General features: G+C 50.3%; 1 protein-coding gene across 2 annotated transcripts in view; it reads left to right on the top strand.

The window, feature by feature from the left end:
• Window positions 1–19,497, top strand: part of CEP112 (centrosomal protein 112) — a 441,731-nt gene that overhangs the window by 399,996 nt on the left and 22,238 nt on the right. Inside the window, exons 25-27 of one of the 2 annotated variants that reach the window (XM_077460663.1) lie at window positions 6,386–6,487; window positions 6,612–6,676; window positions 11,626–11,880. In XM_077460663.1, the coding sequence (XP_077316789.1) occupies window positions 6,386–6,487; window positions 6,612–6,676; window positions 11,626–11,632 (174 nt within the window). In that variant the 3' untranslated portion in view covers window positions 11,633–11,880. Of the gene's footprint in view, window positions 1–6,385; window positions 6,488–6,611; window positions 6,677–11,625; window positions 11,881–19,497 lie in introns of those variants that run through there. The other variant, XM_077460662.1, reaches the window with a different exon arrangement.

Raw genomic sequence — 19,497 nt, forward strand, 5'->3', positions numbered from 1 at the left:
GAAAGGAGACGGATTCTGTCTCATGTTCAGAGCCCCCGAATAATAGGGAAAGGAGAAGAATTCTGTCTCATGTTCAGAGCCCCCGAATAATAGGGAAAGGAGAAGAATTCTGTCTCATGTTCAGAGCCCCCCAATAATAGGGAAAGGAGAAGGATTCTGTCTCATGTTCAGAGCCCCCGAATAATAGGGAAAGGAGAAGGATTCTGTCTCATGTTCAGAGCCCCCCAATAATAGGGAAAGGAGAAGGATTCTGTCTCATGTTCAGAGCCCCCCAATAATAGGGAAAGGAGAAGAATTCTGTCTCATGTTCAGAGCCCCCCAATAATAGGGAAAGGATAAGGATTCTGTGCCTTGTTAAGAGCACCCCAATAATAGGGAGAGGAGAAGGATTCTGTGCCGTGTTTGAGAGCCCCCCAATAATAGGGAACGGAGACGGATTCTGTGCCTTGTTTGAGAGCCCCCCAATAATAGGGAAAGGAGACAGATTCTGTGCTATGTTCAGAGCCCCCCAATAATAGGGAAAGGCGAAGGATTATGTGCCGTGTTTGAGAGCCCCCCAATAATAGGGAAAGGAGAATTATTTCTGTGTTGTGTGTGAGAGCCCCCCAATAATAGGGCAAGGAGAAGGATTCTGTCTCATGTTCAGAGCCCCCCAATAATAGGAAAAGGAGAAGGATTCTGTCTCATGTTCAGAGCCCCCCAATAATAGGAAAAGGAGAAGGATTCTGTCTCATGTTCAGAGCCCCCCAATAATAGGCAAAAGAGAAGGATTCTGTGCCATGTTCAGAGCCCCCCAATAATAGGGAAAGGAGAAGGATTCTGTCTCATGTTCAGAGCCCCCCAATAATAGGGAAAGGAGAAGGATTCTGTCTCATGTTCAGAGCCCCCCAATAATAGGGAAAAGAGAAGGATTCTGTGCCATGTTCAGAGCCCCCCAATAATAGGGAAAGGAGAAGGATTCTGTCTCATGTTCAGAGCCCCCCAATAATAGGGAAAGGAGAAGGATTCTGTGCCATGTTCAGAGCCCCCCAATAATAGGGAAAGGAGAAGGATTCTGTCTCATGTTCAGAGCCCCCCAATAATAGGGAAAAGAGAAGGATTCTGTGTCGTGTTCAGAGCCCCCCAATAATAGGGAAAGGAGAAGGATTCTGTCTCATGTTCAGAGCCCCCCAATAATAGGGAAAGGAGAAGGATTCTGTGCCATGTTCAGAGCCCCCCAATAATAGGGAAAGGAGAAGGATTCTGTGCCATGTTCAGAGCCCCCCAATAATAGGGAAAGGAGAAGGATTCTGTCTCATGTTCAGAGCCCCCCAATAATAGGGAAAAGAGAAGGATTCTGTGTCGTGTTCAGAGCCCCCCAATAATAGGGAAAGGAGAAGGATTCTGTGCCATGTTCAGAGCCCCCCAATAATAGGAAAAGGAGAAGGATTCTGTCTCATGTTCAGAGCCCCCCAATAATAGGCAAAAGAGAAGGATTCTGTGCCATGTTCAGAGCCCCCCAATAATAGGGAAAGGAGAAGGATTCTGTCTCATGTTCAGAGCCCCCCAATAATAGGGAAAGGAGAAGGATTCTGTCTCATGTTCAGAGCCCCCCAATAATAGGGAAAAGAGAAGGATTCTGTGCCATGTTCAGAGCCCCCCAATAATAGGGAAAGGAGAAGGATTCTGTCTCATGTTCAGAGCCCCCCAATAATAGGGAAAGGAGAAGGATTCTGTGCCATGTTCAGAGCCCCCCAATAATAGGGAAAGGAGAAGGATTCTGTCTCATGTTCAGAGCCCCCCAATAATAGGGAAAAGAGAAGGATTCTGTGTCGTGTTCAGAGCCCCCCAATAATAGGGAAAGGAGAAGGATTCTGTCTCATGTTCAGAGCCCCCCAATAATAGGGAAAGGAGAAGGATTCTGTGCCATGTTCAGAGCCCCCCAATAATAGGGAAAGGAGAAGGATTCTGTGCCATGTTCAGAGCCCCCCAATAATAGGGAAAGGAGAAGGATTCTGTCTCATGTTCAGAGCCCCCCAATAATAGGGAAAAGAGAAGGATTCTGTGTCGTGTTCAGAGCCCCCCAATAATAGGGAAAGGAGAAGGATTCTGTGCCATGTTCAGAGCCCCCCAATAATAGGGAAAGGAGAAGGATTCTGTCTCATGTTCAGAGCCCCCCAATAATAGGGAAAAGAGAAGGATTCTGTGCCATGTTCAGAGCCCCCCATTAATAGGGAAAAGAGAAGGATTCTGTGCCATGTTCAGAGCCCCCCAATAATAGGGAAAGGAGAAGGATTCTGTCTCATGTTCAGAGCCCCCCAATAATAGGGAAAAGAGAAGGATTCTGTGCCATGTTCAGAGCCCCCCAATAATAGGGAAAAGAGAAGGATTCTGTGCCATGTTCAGAGCCCCCCATTAATAGGGAAAGGAGAAGGATTCTGTCTCATGTTCAGAGCCCCCCAATAATAGGGAAAAGAGAAGGATTCTGTGTCGTGTTCAGAGCCCCCCAATAATAGGGAAAGGAGAAGGATTCTGTGTCGTGTTCAGAGCCCCCCAATAATAGGGAAAAGAGAAGGATTCTGTGCCATGTTCAGAGCCCCCCATTAATAGGGAAAGGAGAAGGATTCTGTCTCATGTTCAGAGCCCCCCAATAATAGGGAAAGGAGAAGGATTCTGTGTCGTGTTCAGAGCCCCCCAATAATAGGGAAAGGAGAAGGATTCTGTGCCGTGTCTGAGAGCCCCCCCAATAATACAGAAAGGGCCGGATACCATGCCGTGTCTGAGAGCCCCCCTCATGTAATCTTTCACCCTCATAATACCTGATGATCCTGCCATAAAGGTCTTTGTTCAGGTACTTCCTGTTCAGGGTGACAACACTTTGTCCTCATCTTATAATTGTGCTCCTGAGTTGTCGCCCCCTAATATGGGCTTCCGATAGAGACTAGAAGAACCGTTTCACAGACGTGGTCCACTGTTGTCACCATCAGGAACTCGCCCTGAGCAATGTCATGCAGCCATCACTGGAGTACATGTAGACAGGAAGTGACTGCAAAGAGGCTGTAGGAGATCTGCAATGTAGACATCTGATGTCAGGACCCAGCTGTACTGTCTGGTAGGACGTGTCTCTATTTCAGTTGTGTGCCACAATACTGCTCAGGGGTTTCTATTTCTCTTCCCAGGACAGGTATAGTGTATTCTATATATTCGGGGGGGGGGGGGGGGTCGCACTCTATGGGGTGATTTGGACCCCTCCTGCAGGAAAAGGTTAAATAAATTTCCATCTTCAGGGCCAGAACAGCCCGGACATCAATGAAAAGTCCGTCCAGAAATAGGCGCTGTATAGATTACCGTGCGGCCAGCCGATCGCTTCCATCTGGCCTTCGTACAAACGCCCGCCGGCGTACCTTTGCGGCATCCCGAGGAGCTCTTTATTTCCACACTCCTCCCCCTCCCTGCTATTTTCAGATGTCGTTATCCTGAGAATTTCCCCTCCGCCATACAGCTGGCGGTGTGCCCGGCCTGCATGAGCGGCCCCTAGTCTATCCCATTGGCATGAGCGGGCCCCTAGTCTATCCCATTGGTATGAGCGGGCCCCTAGTCTATCCCATTGGTATGAGCGGGCCCCTAGTCTATCCCATTGGTATGAGCGGGCCCCTAGTCTATCCCATTGGCATGAGCGGGCCCCTAGTCTATCCCATTGGCATGAGCGGGCCCCTAGTCTATCCCATTGGTATGAGCGGGCCCCTAGTCTATCCCATTGGTATGAGCAGGCCCCTAATCTATCCCATTGGTATGAGCGGGCCCCTAGTCTATCCCATTGGTATGAGCAGGCCCCTAGTCTATCCCATTGGTATGAGCGGGCCCCTAGTCTATCCCATTGGTATGAGCGGGCCCCTAGTCTATCCCATTGGTATGAGCGGGCCCCTAGTCTATCCCATTGGCATGAGCGGGCCCCTAGTCTATACCATTGATATGAGCGGGCCCCTAGTTTATCCCATTGATATGAGCGGGCCCCTAGTCTATCCCATTGATATGAGCGGGCCCCTAGTCTATCCCATTGGCATAAGTGGGCCCCTAGTCTATCCCATTGATATGAGCGGGCCCCTAGTCTATCCCATTGATATGAGCGGGCCCCTAGTCTATCCCATTGGCATGAGCGGGCCCCTAGTCTATCCCATTGATATGAGCGGGCCCCTAGTCTATCCCATTGATATGAGCGGGCCCCTAGTCTATCCCATTGATATGAGCGGGCCCCTAGTCTATCCCATTGATATGAGCGGGCCCCTAGTCTATCCCATTGATATGAGCGGGCCCCTAGTCTATCCCATTGATATGAGCGGGCCCCTAGTCTATCCCATTGATATGAGCGGGCCCCTAGTCTATTTTTTCGCTTTTATTTATTTACATTTTTATTATTTTTACACTGTCTCTTATTTCTTTATTTATTACTTTTGTTCCTATCGCAGGGATAGAAATAAGACATGAGACATGATTAGACCCCACATCTCTCTCTACAATGATCAACAAAAAGAAAACATTGATCTAATGCTTTGAAGAAAAAAAAAAAATGCCCATGAACCAGAAGTGGCGTCATGACGTGGCGCCGGGCCTCTCAGGTCATAGAGATGAGCGGAGGCCATCTTTCCTCTTCTAATCTCTATGGCCAGCTACCGGATTGGTTCTCACGCTTCCTGATGAGCCAGGTAAACCCGAGAACCACTGGAGGGGGGAGGGGGGGGGGCGGACCAACCCCCATCCCCCTATCCTGCCACTTCTAAAAGTGATCCAGCGGCTCGGATCACTTTTATCGGAAAGATCAGTGACTGCAGAACATTTTAATACCGGGGGTTATGGCACCTAGCTGCAGCCACCACCCCCATATTAACTACTTGAGGGCCGGGCCTATTTTTTTAATTTGGTGGGGGGGGGGGGGGGGTGTTAGAAAATTACTTAGAACCTCCAAACATTATATATATATTTTTTCAGACACCCTAGAGAATAAAATGGCGGTCGTTGCAATACTTTGTCTCACTGTATTTATGCAGCGGTCTTACAAGTGCAATTTTTTTGGAAAAAAATGCACTTTTTGTAAATAAAAAAAATAAGATATCAGTGAAGTCAGCCCGATTTTTTTTTTTTTTATATTGTGAAAGATAATGTTATGCCGAGTAAATTAATACCCAACGTGTCGCGCTTCAAAATTGCGCCCCCCCCCCCCGCTGGTGGAATAGCGACAAACTTTGACCCTTAAAAATCTCCATAGGCGACGTTTTAAAAATTTCTACAGGTTACCAGATTTAAGTTACAGAGGAGGTCTAGGGGCTAGAATTATCGCTCTCGCTCTAATGATCGCGCCGATACCTCACATGTGTGGTTTTCATATGCGGGCGCTACGTATGCGTTCTCTTCTGCACGTGAGGATAGCGGGACGGACGCTTACATTTTTTTTTTTTTTAGACTGTCCCTTTTAAAAAAAAATATGTTTTGAGTCACTTTTATTCCTATTACAAGGATCCCTTGTCATAGAAAAGAAAAACATGTGAGATGTGAGATCGGGGGAGGGGGGGGGGGAGGGGGTCAAAGAGACCTCAAATTTCATTTATACAGAAAAATGCAATAAAAATAAATAATAATAAATAAACAAAAAATAAATAAATACAATTTCCCCTTTAAGACCATTGGGCGGAAGTGGCCTTTGACGTCCAATGTTATGGAGCCGAGTGGAGGGGGGTCGTCTTTCCCTCGCTCGTGAGGACGCGAACGTCGCTGCCCTCTCCCACCCCTGATTAAAAGTAATCTTGTGGCGAATCTGCCGCAGAGACCATTTTTATCAAAAAGAGGACCGCCCGCCGTTTAAGAATATACCAGGGGTTATGGCAGCTATGTGCTGCCATATCCCCGGTATTCTTAGTCAAAGTACAGGCGTACACTGACGGCGGGCGAGCGGGCGGTAAGTGGTTAAACTGCAAACTAATGAGGCATTTTCCCTATTAGGCGGTCAGCAAGTGTCTATTCTATTCAATTCTAATCTATTGTATTCTATTCTTTTCTTTTCCGTTCTCTAGTATTCTATTCTATCTTATTTCACTTTTTATACCTTGCGGTATTTATTGCGATATGTTTCCATTTTTTTTATTCTAATTCGGATAATTTGTTTCATTACCATTTATTTTGGATTCGTTGAAATTCGTTACTGTCGTGATTCAGAGATTGGTAACGAAGCGAGTTGTCTCGTGTCTGATCTCTGATTCGTTATGAGATGAGGACACGGCGGGCACATAGAGGTGGGAGTCATACGTGGTCTTCCCGGTAATAACGTGTCCATGTATGTTGTCTTTCGGAAGACCCCCTTCCGCCGCAGTCCCATTGCATCACCCTGATTGTGTCATCTCTTGGATTGTCTCAGATCACACATGTCCGGGAGGAATACGAGGCGAAGATCAGAGGACTGCTGCCGGCCGCCCTGAGAAAGGAATTAGAAGAGACAATCGGCTCACTGAAGTTACAGGTAAATGAGGAGTGACGGGGGGGGGGGGGGGCATTTGCTGACACGGCTGTTCCAGGTGTGCGTGTCGCGGCTCGCGGCGTCACATGTCCTCCGGTACTTTCCTGACCGATGCTTTCTCTGACAGGTGAACCTTCTACAGAAGAGGACGCAGGTGCTGCAGGAGGAACTGACGGTGTATCAGAGGAAAGGGTAAGAGAAATGATACATTCCCCTGGGGCCCTTGGGGTGGGGGGGCCCTTGTATTATGGAAATGAGCTGCATTCCTCCAGAAGGGGGAGGGGGCACAGGGGTGGGGCCCCTGGAAAGCACCTTTGTATTATAGAAATGGGCTACATTCCTCCGGGGGGGGCGGGGAGCCCCTGGAAAGCACCTTGTCTTATAGGAGTAGGCCATATTCCCCTGGGGATAAGGGGCTCCCGGGGTGCATTCCTCCAAAAGGGGGGGCATAGGGGTGTTGGGCCCCTGGAAACCCCCTTTAATGTAGGAATGGGCTGCATTCCCCTGAGGGAGGGGCCCATAGGGGTGGGGGGCCCTGGAAAGCACATTTTATTATAGAAATGGGCTGCATTCCTCCAGGAGGGGAGGGGCATAGGGGTGGGGGGGCCCCTGGAAACCACCTTGTCTTAGAAGAGTAGGCCATATTCCCCTGGGGATAGGGGGCCCCTGAAAAGCACCTTGTATTATGGAAAAAGGCTGCATTCCTCCAGAAGGGGGGGGGGGGGCATAGGGGTGGGGGCCCCTGGAAAGCACCTTGTATTATAGAAATGGGCTGCATTCCTCCAGGGGGGGCGGGCATAGGGATGGGGGGGCCCCTGGAAAGCACCTTGTCTTATGAGAGTAGGCCATATTCCCCTGGGGATAGGGGGCCCCTGAAAAGCACCTTGTATTATGGAAAAAGGCTGCATTCCTCCAGAAGGGGGGGGGGGGCATAGGGGTGGGGGCCCCTGGAAAGCACCTTGTATTATAGAAATGGGCTGCATTCCTCCAGGGGGGGCGGGCATAGGGATGGGGGGGCCCCTGGAAAGCACCTTGTCTTATAGGAGTAGGCCATATTCCCTGGGGATAAGGGGCTCCTGGAAATGGGGTGCATTCCTCCAAAAGGGGGGGCATAGGGGTGTTGGGCCCCTGGAAACCCCCTTTAATGTAGGAATGGGCCGCATTCCCCTGAGGGAGGGGCCCATAGGGGTGGGGGGCCCTGGAAAGCACATTTTATTATAGAAATGGGCTGCATTCCTCCAGGAGGGGAGGGGCATAGGGGTGGGGGGGCCCCTGGAAAGCACCTTGTCTTATAAGAGGGGGTGGGGGGGCCCCTGGAAAGCACCTTGTCTTATAAGAGTAGGCCATATTTCCCTGGGGATAGGGGGCCCCTGAAAAGCACCTTGTATTATGGAAAAAGGCTGCATTCCTCCAGAAGGGGGGGGGGCATAGGGGTGGGGGCCCCTGGAAAGCACCTTGTATTATAGAAATGGGCTGCATTCCTCCAGGGGGGGCGGGCATAGGGAAGGGGGGGCCCCTGGAAAGCACCTTGTCTTATAGGAGAATAGGCCATATTCCCCTGGGGATAGGGGGCTCCTGGAAATAGGCTGCATTCCTCCAAAAGGGGGGGCATAGGGGTGTTGGGCCCCTGGAAACCCCCTTTAATGTAGGAATGGGCCGCATTCACCCGAGGGAGGGGCTCATAGGGGTGGGGGGCCCTGGAAAGCACCTTGTATTATGGAAATAGGCTGCATTCCTTCCAAAAGAGGGAGGAATAGGTGTGTCGGGCCCCTGGAAAGCACCTTTTTTTGTGGGAAAGGGCTGCATTCTGGGGTATCTGTTCCCTGGAAAGCACATTTTATTGTGAGAATGGGGCCCTCGGGGTTGGGGGCCACTGAAAAGCACCTTGTTTTATGGGAATAGGCTGCATTCCCCCAAAAAGGGGAGGTATAGGGGTGTTGGGACCCTGGAAAGCACCTTGTATTGTGCAAATGGGGCCCTCAAGGCTGGGGGCCCCTGGAAAGCACCTTGTATTATGGATCTCTCTCCGACCACATGGTAGTAATAAGAGCCGTGTATGGTGGCGGCACTCCAATCCCACAACCTATCGGCCCCTGAGAGGTGGGAGCAGTAGGGCTGGGAGGAGCTGCACCTGGGTGCAGCCCCTGAGGACAATGGAAATCCTTCACAGGTAGTCCTGCATAGTCTAAACCTTGTGATTCTTGGATGGGCCCAGTCATGACCGGTTCTCTTTAGTTTATAAATAAAGGGGGAGTGAATGGTTTGTATCGGGGGGAGGGGTTGCACATCGGATTTCATGTCATGTGATCAGTGTGTGCGTTACCGGACAGATGTCTGGATCCTTTATACACCATAATGAACGGTTTGTATTGGGATTGGGGGGGTTCTATCATAAATGGGGGTATAAAGTCATTGGCCCCATACACCACCATAGAGTATTCGGGAAGGGGTGGCATTGGAGGCGAATAGGCATGTAGAGCAGGCAGAAATAAAAGGGCATTGGAGAAATATACTGATATCACTTCCTGTGACGTCACATCCTGTGACATCACTTCCTGTGTGTTCAGTGGAGCTCCTCCATTGATTGGTTGGGCTGGCATTGCTTAGCAGTTCCGGTGAAACAGAAATAATAAAACATACGTTGTGTCCATCCATATCCAACCCTTCCCCCTCCATACAAAAGCACCCTGGGATGTCCTAACCTTATAGCCCTGTGCGCCCCCCAGGTGATGGGACTAGTGGCAGAAAACAGTATATCAGGTGTTGTAACACACCTGGGTGGCCGCCCTATTTTGAAGCCCATTAGATCCTCCGATAAATAAAAACCCCGCCGCTGTAATTCATGCGCCCAGTGCCCTGAAATCTACCCATTGCATATAGGGGGGTGAGGTGGAAAGAGGGGGCGTGCCCCTAATGGGCAGGTCACCATTGGGTGGGAGGTGTGTCCCCCCCCCCACCATGATTGGATGAAGGAAGAGCTGGAAATCTTCATGTCTTCATTGCCTGGTTCAGCAGGGGCGGGCACAATGTCCATCAGTGTGTGGCCACCCCCACAGTCTATCCAGTAGGGGTGGCCACACACTGATGGAAATTGTGCCCGCCCCTGCTGAACCAGGCAATGAAGGCATGAAGATTTCCAGCTCTTCCTTCATCCAATCACGGTGCTCTGATTTTCTTACGCACACAGATGGTTGTCCGATGGATCCAAGCCATGACGGGACAAGGTCATCTAGAGCCCAGGGTGAACGTGCCAAACTGCCCCCCCCCCCCAAAAAAATGTATGAGCATTATGTGTCAGCAAACATCCCCCCACAAAAACACTGAGCACTAATCTGTATGCTTACCCCCTAAGCATAAATTCCCCCTCCTCCTCCCAGTACAAGTCCACCCCCCTGCTGAAATACCCCCTCTCAGCACAAATATTTGCCCCCACCCCCAAAAAAAAAATCACCCCTCCTAGCACAAATCCTTCACTCCTAAAATATCCCCAAACATTGTAGCGCTAACCCAGAGATCTTCTTGCATCGCACTTCTTCCCAAAATGCCCATCAAGGCTGCAGCCCTCCGACGGGGCAATCCTGAGAACCAACTGCAAGAAAACGCAGGAGGGCGCATTACCGTAGATCATTTTTATTTTTTCCACATCGACAAATGGATATTTGGATGTAAGTAAAAACATACCTAAAATATCCCCTCCTAGTACACATCTTCTGCCCCCTACGTCAAATTTCCCCCCTCCCAGCACAAATGCCCCCCCAGATCCCATCTCCTAGCATAAATCTTTTTCTTCCCCCAACCCCCCCTTAATTCCCCTAAATCATCACTCTTGGCACCCAACCCCTCCCAATTTCCCCTCCTAAAACAATACTTACCCCCTGCTGCCCCCAAAATTCCCCCTTCCAACACAAATCTCCTACCTCCCCACACACACACACAAACTCGTTATGGTGATTCCCCACCTCATATGTTACCACTGTGCCCAGGGCAGCCACCCCCCCCACGCCCACTCCTTATCCCGGACCTGGATCCAAGTGCCCAGGGCAGCCGCCCCCCTGGCCACTTCTTATCCTGGCCCTGGATCCAAGTGCCCAGGGCAGCCGCCCCTCCTGCCCACTCCTTATCCCTGCCCTGGATCCAAGTGCCCAGGGAAGCCGCCCCACTGCCCACTCCTTATCACAGCCCTGGATCCATGGCCAGGGCAAAAGCCCCCCCCCCCCCCACCCACTCCTTATCCCGGCCCTGGATCCAAGTGCCCAGGGCAGCTGCCCCTCCTGCCAACTCCTTATAACAGCCCTGGATCGGTGCCCAGGGCAGCCGCACCCCTGCCCACTCCTTATCCCTGCCCTGGATCCAAGTGCCCAGAAGGACCACTCCTCCTGTCCACGCCTTATCCCTGCCCTGGATCCAAGTGCCCAGAACTGCCCACTCCTTATCCCTGCCCTGGATCCAAGTGCCCAGAACTGCCGCCCAGAACTGCCCACTCTTTATCCCGGCCCTGGATCCAAGTGCCCAGAACGACCGCTCCTCCTGCCCACTCCTTATCCTGGCCCTGGATCCAAGTCCCCAAGGCAACCGCCCCTCCTGCCCACTCCTTATCTTGGCCCTGGATCCAAGTGCCTGGGGCAACCGCCCCTCCTGCCCACTCCTTATCTTGGCCCTGGATCCAAGTGCCCAGAGTGGCTCATCACTTCTTCTTCTTCATGTTCCGCAAATTCATCCAACCCACCGCCAAGGGCCGGCAGTGACAGAGCGTCAGAAAGGTGACACCCAGGATGACTCTGAACACAGGAGGTCAGCCGCAGGGCACAGCTTTGCAATGCTTTGCATTTTCTGAATGAATGCAAAGTGTCCTCTGATTGGACGAGTTGGGGTGGCGACGTCGTGCTCTCCACTTCATCCAACCAGAGAACACTTTGCCGCCTTTCAGAAAACACAAAGACTTCAGGGATGAAGCTGGAAGTGCAGAGAAGCTTGCTATATACACATCGCTCCGATCCTAACTGCAGCCGCATGTAGAAGAGCTGACAGTGTGATCTGACACGGACTTCAGCTGCCATTGTGTGAGGGATATATCTAGTGGAAGGGATGTGTAGTATATAGAATCAGTATTATTTATTGTCATATTATAAATTCCATTCCAGACTGTGACCTCCATACAAGAAAGACGCTCATCAGGACCGACCGAGCCCTTAAATTTCATGCCAAATAAAATCTCTCATCTGATTGGCTGTTACATTCCTTGTGTCAGACGTCGCCTCACTGAGCCACGGGCAGCCGCTGACCTACTACCTATACCCCGCCCCCGCTTATCTCCTATTATTTTATATCAGGTTTACACATCTTCTATTTTTTGTATTTTTGTATCCCGTGTCTAACATTAAATATTTATTTTCTACCATCTGCGTTTGTCATTTCTTCATCCCATCCCACACTGGCCGGACCTAGGAGCTTACACTCTCTATAATGGATTGCTGATTATTTCATAACCCGGTGCTGGTAGAGTACAGGCGGTGTGATCTATGGCAGCCAATCAGATAACTGTATCCATTACTGTGACCCCTGATTGGGTACTTGGGGGTTTGAGCTGGTTAGGAGGCCCAGTGTGTTGTGGGTAAGCAGTGGGGGGGACTCCACATGTCTGGGAGGGGGGATTGTGATTGGACTGTAGATGTGAGGAGTCTTCATGGGGCTTTTATGACTTTATGAACTCCCATTATACCCCAGACAGTGTGGACACATCACTTCAGCCTGGGCCCGGGGTCTTTATTTGTGGTATAAAAGACCCCAAAGCTCCAAATCGAATGGTGTGCTTGGATGGGATATAATCCTCTTCTATTCGGAGTGGATATCCAACACGTTCCGGGAGCTGTCACATAATCCCTCCTTCTTCAGGGCTAATAGTACAAAATCAGGACAATAATCAATACATGAGGACGGCTTCATGACCAGACAAATGTATAGGATCTCAGACACCTAGGATAGGGAAACCAAGGATGATGGAGCCATTCCATCCAATCTTCCACTGACACCACCAATGAGGCACTTTTCTTCCAATGACACCAACAGTTGGGCATAATTCCCCCCCCCCCCCCACACTGACACCAACAATTGTGAACTATTCCTCCCACTGACACCAAGGATGATGGAGCCATTCCATCCAATCTTCCACTGACACCAAAAATTAGGCACCATTCTTTCCAATGACACCAACAGTTGGGCATAATTCCCCCCCCCACACTGACACCAACAATTGTGAACTATTCCTCCCACTGATACCAACGAGGCACCATTCTTTCCAATGACACCAACAGTTGAGCATAATTCCTCTCACTGACACTAAGGATGATGGAGCCATTCCATCCAATCTTCCACAGACACCAACAATGAGGCACCTTTCTTCCATTGACACCAACATGTAGGCATAATACCCCCCCCACAGACACCAACAATGAGGCACCATTTTTTCCACTCACACCAACAGTTGGGCATAATTCCTTCCACAGACACCATGGATGGGGCACTATTCCTCCCACTGATACCAACGAGGCACCATTCTTTCCAATGACACCAACAGTTGGGCATAATTCCTCCCACTGACACTAAGGATGATGGAGCCATTCCATCCAATCTTCCACAGACACCAACAATGAGGCACCTTTCTTACCAAAAAAATTGTATTCCTTTATTAAAAAGACATGTACAACTCTGTGAAAGCAACCTACGCGTTTCACACTAATGTCCGAAACGCGTAGGATGTTTTTGCTGGGTTGTACTTTTTTTTCTTTTCCAATAAAGGAATACCATTTTTGAATGTCATCCTGAGTGCCAGCCATCCTTTTCCTTACTCTACCACTAGAGGGAGACCTATGAATCTATGTTTAACCCCTTAGCACGGACTATATGCAAATTTGCGTTCGTGGCTTGAAGGGGTTGTACCTGGGTGCTATGCAGCTGCAGACATCACCCCGGTACCGTCTTTTTAGAGCAGGCGGTCGGCTCTTTAGTGATACCAACCGATGCGGCTAAAAGCTGCTCGGCTGTTATCCTAAAGGAGGGGGGGACATCCCCCCTGCTCCCGCCGCCTTCTGCCGCTCCTACTTGGCCTCCCGTCCCACCGATCCACGATCCGCCGCGTCCACCGGCTAGGCTGAGACAGGAATGAAGCCAGAAACGGTTTGTCTCCTATGTGAAAGCATGGAAGCCCCGTCACTTCCGGTTTACTCAGCTGCCAATGGCGCCGATAAAAAAAAAAAAAATGACAGTATTCAGAATCGCCGTTTTTGGCGCTCTGAATACTTTTAAGTGCAAAGAAAGAGGACCTGTCACCTCCTATTACTGTCACAGGGGATGTTTACATTCCTTGTGACAGCAATCAAAGTGATCAGAATTTCTATTTTTTTTAAAGGGACAGTGTAAAAAAATATAAATAAATAAGATTTATTATTTATTTATTAATTTATTATTAAAGCACCCCTCCCCCGCGTGCTCACGGAGCAAACAAAACCTATACGGAAGTCGCGCCCGCAAATGTAAACGGTGTTCAAATCACACATGTGAGGTATCGCCGCGATCGTCAGAGTGAGAGCAATAATTCTAGCAACTCTGTAACTCTAACCTGGTAACCGTCACTTTTTTTTTTTTTTTTTCTTTAAAGCGTCGCCTATGGAGGTTTTTAGACACCGTAGTTTGCCGCCATTCCACGAGTGTGCGCAATTTCAAAGCCTGACCTGTTCAGTTTCTATTTACTCTGCGTAATTTCATCTTTCACATTATACTGTTGCGTTTTTTTTTTTAATTCACAAACGTATTTTTTTTTCCCATAAAATTGCGTTTGATTGACCGCTGGGCAAATACCGTGACATAAAATATTGCAACGGTCGCCATTTTATTCTCTAGGGTCTCTGCTAAAAGAATATATACATATATATATATATATATATATATATATATATATATATAATGTTTGGGGGTTCTTAGTAAATTTTCTAGCCAAAAATACGGATTTTAACTTGTAAGCAACGAATGTCAGAAATAGGCATAAAAGGGATAAAGTACCACCATGCTAAGAGTAAGCATGTGAAGTGTAAGGCATATACACAGTAATATTTGATAACATGGCTCTCTGAAAACATGTGGTGCTTCCCCTTTAAGAGCGTCCGCTGTAGTCCCACCAATTTCCAATTGCCGGTACACCATAGAGACCCCCCCCCCCCACCCCCGTTCAGCTCCTCCACCGTCGTTCCCCTTTCTGTGCACTTCTAATTGCGCTCCCAGCATTCTTCCGGCGGGATTGAATAGTAAATGCTGACAATAGGGAGAAATCGCAGAAATGAAGGAGCAATCGCGGCCATTGAGGCGTTTTTTTTTTTGCCTATTACCGCGCGGCGGCGGCGGCTAAATCCAGGTAAGAGGCTCGGTTCTGCCAACAGCAGCAAAAAAAAAAAAAAAGAGAGAAAAAAACATCAATTATTGCATTTTGGGGGGAAAAGTTTGAGCCGACAAGGTCAACGGCGTTTGAAAAGACAACCGTCTTCTGTACTTTGATATTTCCCGCAGAAAGGTCACCGCTTTTAAATCTTGCCATTAGGGAAAGGCAGATCTTTAAAGCTCCTATCAAAGGAATTCGCTCCTTTTTTTTTTTTTTTTTTATTATACAAAATTGCAAGTTGCAGAAAGTGAAATGAGTCGATCGGTTTTAAGTCGGCTTGCAAAAACTTCCTTAAAATTAGACATGCTTTTGTGCCGGCGGATTCTTTGATACCATCAACCAAAGACCGACAGTCCGCCTTAAAAAGGGGACCTAATGAGATGACTTTCTTCTCGCATTCAGAATTATTTTCAAAAAGCGCCTTTATAAGGAAGAGCATTAAGGAGGACGAGCGTTCTCCTTCGATCTAGAACAATGCCGAATGAAAAGACATCCTTCCTCTGAAGATCTAGAGCGCCCATCTTGGTGGAAGATGAAGGATTGAGGGATTCTTGTGATCATCCCGATTATCTCTTAGTATACACCGCAGCCCCGGCTTGTGGTGGCCACACACGTAGGCATTCTGTGATTGGACAACCAACGAGAGATATATTGATTAGTACATCCAGCACATACACAGATATTTATTAGAAGTGAAAAGAGGAGATCAATAATAATGCAGCAGAACCAATCAAATGGAAGGTCACCGGAATTTTCATTAGTATTGCCTCTGGCCGTGTAAGGCTCCTGGAGTGCTATCTGCCTTGTCATCTGGGTGCCAGCTTTACCAAAACTGAAAATTTGCATGGCCAACTTTACCCAATATGAAGATTTGCATGGCCAACTTAACTAAAACTGAAAATTTGTATGGCCAGCTTAAAGCGGGAGTCCGCCGGGAGTTCCGCCGTTTAAAAAAAAAAAAAAAAAAAGCCAGCAGCTACAAATACTGCAGCTGCTGACTTTTAAAATAGTGACACTTACCCGCCCAGCGCACCTGCAATGTCGGCACCTGAAGCCGATCTCTCGATCGTCTCTCGGGTGCTGCCGCCGCCATCTTGGGTATGGGAATCAGAAAGTGGAGCCTTGCGGCTTCATTTCCCGGTTCCCTACTGCGCATGCGCGAGTCGCGCTGCGCAATAAGGATGGACCCCGCTGCCTCTGGGATCCGTGTGTTTCCCAGCAGGCAGCGGGGGACTTTCGGAAAGGGGTGTAATCTACGCCCCTTTCCGCAGAGAGCTATCCCGGAAGTGGGTGCAGATACCTGTACTGTACAGGTACCTGCACCCCCCTGAAAGGTGCCAATTGTGGCGCCGGAGGGGGGGAGGGTTCCAATGAGCGGAAGTTCCACTTTAGGCCCGGTTCACACCGCTGCGGGGGGAGATCCAGATGTGATTCGCACAGCAAATCACATCCGATCTCCGTAGCGCTGCGAGTTCAGCCATACAGATAGTATGGCTGAATTCGCAGCGCTCCCGCAGCAAACTCGCACGGGACCCTTTTTTGGGTCCGCAACAGAATCGGATCGCATGGGGGTTCACACCATGCGATCCGATTCCTGTGCGAGTCGGCAGATCACACTGCGATATGCCGACGGATCTGGGGGTGTCATTAACATAACATTGACACTCCCAGCCGTCCGCATAGAGCAGTGTGAACTGCCGGCGGGAGGTGTGCGATGCGGGTAAACGCTGCGGATTCGCGGCGTTCCCACATCGCTATAGTGTGAACCCGGCCTTAGGGTGGACCTCCGCTTTAACGAAAACTGAAAATTTGTATGGCCTGCTTTACCAGATCTGAAAATTTGCATGGCCAGCTTTACCAGATCTGAAAATGGCCAGCTTCACCAAAATTTAAAATTTTATGGCCGGCTTTAAAAGATCTGAAAATTGTATGACCAGCTTCACAAAAATTGAAGATTTGTAAGGTCAGCTTTACCTGATCTGAAAATTTGCATGGCCAGCTTTACCAAAACGGAACATTTGTATGGACAGCTTTACCGGATCTGAAAGTTTGTATGGCCGGCTTTACCAGATCTAAAAATTGTGTGGCCAGCTTCACCAAAATTGAAGATTTGTAAGGTCAGCTTTACCAGATGTGAAAATTTGTGTGGCCAACTTTACCAAAACTTGAAAATTTGTATGGCCAGCTTTACCAGATTGAAAAATGTCCAAAACTTGAAAATTTGTATGGCCAGCTTTACCAGATTGAAAAATGTCCTGATGATGGAGAAGAGCACCTCCCCCCATCACCAGAAAACTTTCACTTCTGGTAAAGCTGAACATGCACCGATTGATCCGTGAACCTTCCATTCGTTTTTCCGTCAGTTTGACTCATTTAACTATCAGAAAATTGAACATTTCATAAAGGAACATTTCCAACACAATTGTCCGGGTGTAAGTCCAGCTGAAACCCGCACTCAGCCGTCGTCTCTCTTGCCGCTTTGTTTTTCATGGCATGCTTCCCTGGAATCGCTCGAGCAATGTGACACACCGTATGACCGCAGACTGTCTACAGACAGAAGGTTTGCCGCTGTTTGTGGTGGTTGGTGACCAGAAAAGTCGAACGTTTCCATTAGAAAGGCTGGATTGGTGCTGGTGGCTGTCACATGGCCAGCTGTGTTTTCACTCTCCCTCCTCTTATCTCCCGACCTGTAATTTTAATTCCAGAGTCAATATTTGCCTTCCTCTCACCTCTCCCTGCGTGTGACAACAAAGCCGGCACTTTCATCCTCATCCAGAGCCTGACATCACCAGGTGCCAGGCACGCCAAGCAGATCAACACCTGTAAAGTGCCCATTGTCTTGTGTCAGGAGCCGCAGAGGATGCTGGGAATCACCAAGTGCGGTCATACACAGACAGATAAATATTGGCAATGCCATTTATTTGGATGCAGCTTGAAAAATGGAGCCCAGAAAAGTAAAAACGAGAGCTGGAGGAAGAATATTTTCTGATAGAATTTTCCAGAATGTTTCTGGAATGTCAGGTTATGTGCGTCGGTCATTGCTTTGTGAGTTCAGCTTTACCCATACATTGATAGGAAGTCAGAGATGTCACCGATTTGGGTTTCCCCGGCAACAGTCCACCATTTATGGAAGCAGTAATAAGTGGATATCACCAGCAGCTGACGGGGAACCTTTGGCCCAGGAGGCCCATGGTGCAGCGACTCGGCCCCCCTCCCGTTCTCCCTCCTCTCTGCCCCCATACCAGGCTGAAGCTCCGCTCCAGGTACTCTGCTCACTGGGTGGGTCGGGCTGCACTGACTCCAGGTTCCCGAACTGGCCAGCAGGAGGCAGCCGGGGCTGCAGGGGGGAGTCAAGCTGGATAGCGCCTGCTGCACCGACCCTGGGTCATCGAACTGGCCAGCAGGGGCAACCGGGGCTGCAGGGGGGAGTTGGGCTGTACAGCACCTGCTGCACCAACTCCAGTTTCCCAAACTGGCTGGCAGGGGGGAGCCGAGCTGAACAGCGCCTGCTGCACCAACCCTGGGTCATCGAACTGGCCGACAGGGGGCAGCCGGGCTTCAGGGGGGAGTCGGGCTGTACAGCGCCTGCTGCACCAACTCCAGGTTCCCAAACTGGCCAGCAGGGGGCAGCCAGGGCTGCAGGGAGGAGCCGGGCTGGACAGTGCCTGCTGCACTCACCTGGGTCATGGAACTGGCCGGCACGGGGCTGCGGGGGGGGGGGGGTCAGGTTGGCCTGGACAGCGCCTGCTACACTGGCCCTGGGTCATGGAACTGGCCAGCAGGGGTCGGCCGGAGCTGCAGGGGGGAGTCGGGCTGGATAGCGCCTGTTGCACCAACTCCAGGTTTCCAAACTTGCCAGCAGGGGGCAGCCGGGGCTGCAGGGGGGAGCTGGGCTGGACAGCGCCTGCTGCACTGACCCTGGGTCGTGGAACTGGCTGGCAGGGGGCAGCCGGGGCTGCAGGGGAGAGTTGGGCTGGATAGCGCCTGCTGCACCGACCCTGGGTCATCGAACTAGCTGGCAGGGAGCTGCAGGGGGGAGCCAGGCTGGACAGCGCCTTCTGCACTGACCCTGGGTCATGGAACTGGCCAGCAGGGGGCAGCCAGGGCTGCAGGGGAGAGTTGGGCTGGACAGCGCCTCTTGCATCGACCCTGTGTCATCGAACTGTCCAGCAGGGGGCAGCCAGGGCTGCAGGGGAGAGTTGGGCTGGACAGCGCCTGCTGCACCAACCCTGGGTCATCGAACTAGCTGGCAGGGAGCTGCAGGGGGGAGCCAGGCTGGACAGCGCCTTCTGCACTGACCCTGGGTTTTGGAACTGGCCAACAGGGGGCAGCCAGGGCTGCAGGGGAGAGTTGGGCTGGACAGCGCCTCCTGCATCGACCCTGGGTCATCGAACTGTCCAGCAGGGGGCAGCCGGGGCTGCAAGGGGGAGTTGGTCTGCACAGCGCCTGCTGCACCAACTCCAGGTTCACAAACTGGCTCGCAGGGGGTGGCCGGAGCTGCAGGGCAAGGAGCCAGCCCCTGTTCAGACAAGGCATACACCATGCATGCCGAGGGGGTGGGGGGGGAGGATGGCTTGGCCTGCGC

This window comes from Lithobates pipiens, unplaced genomic scaffold (genome assembly GCF_037356315.1).
Source record: "Lithobates pipiens isolate NorthernLeopardFrog02 unplaced genomic scaffold, aLitPip1_a1.2 Scaffold_28, whole genome shotgun sequence".
NCBI classification, from domain to species: Eukaryota; Metazoa; Chordata; class Amphibia; order Anura; family Ranidae; genus Lithobates; species Lithobates pipiens.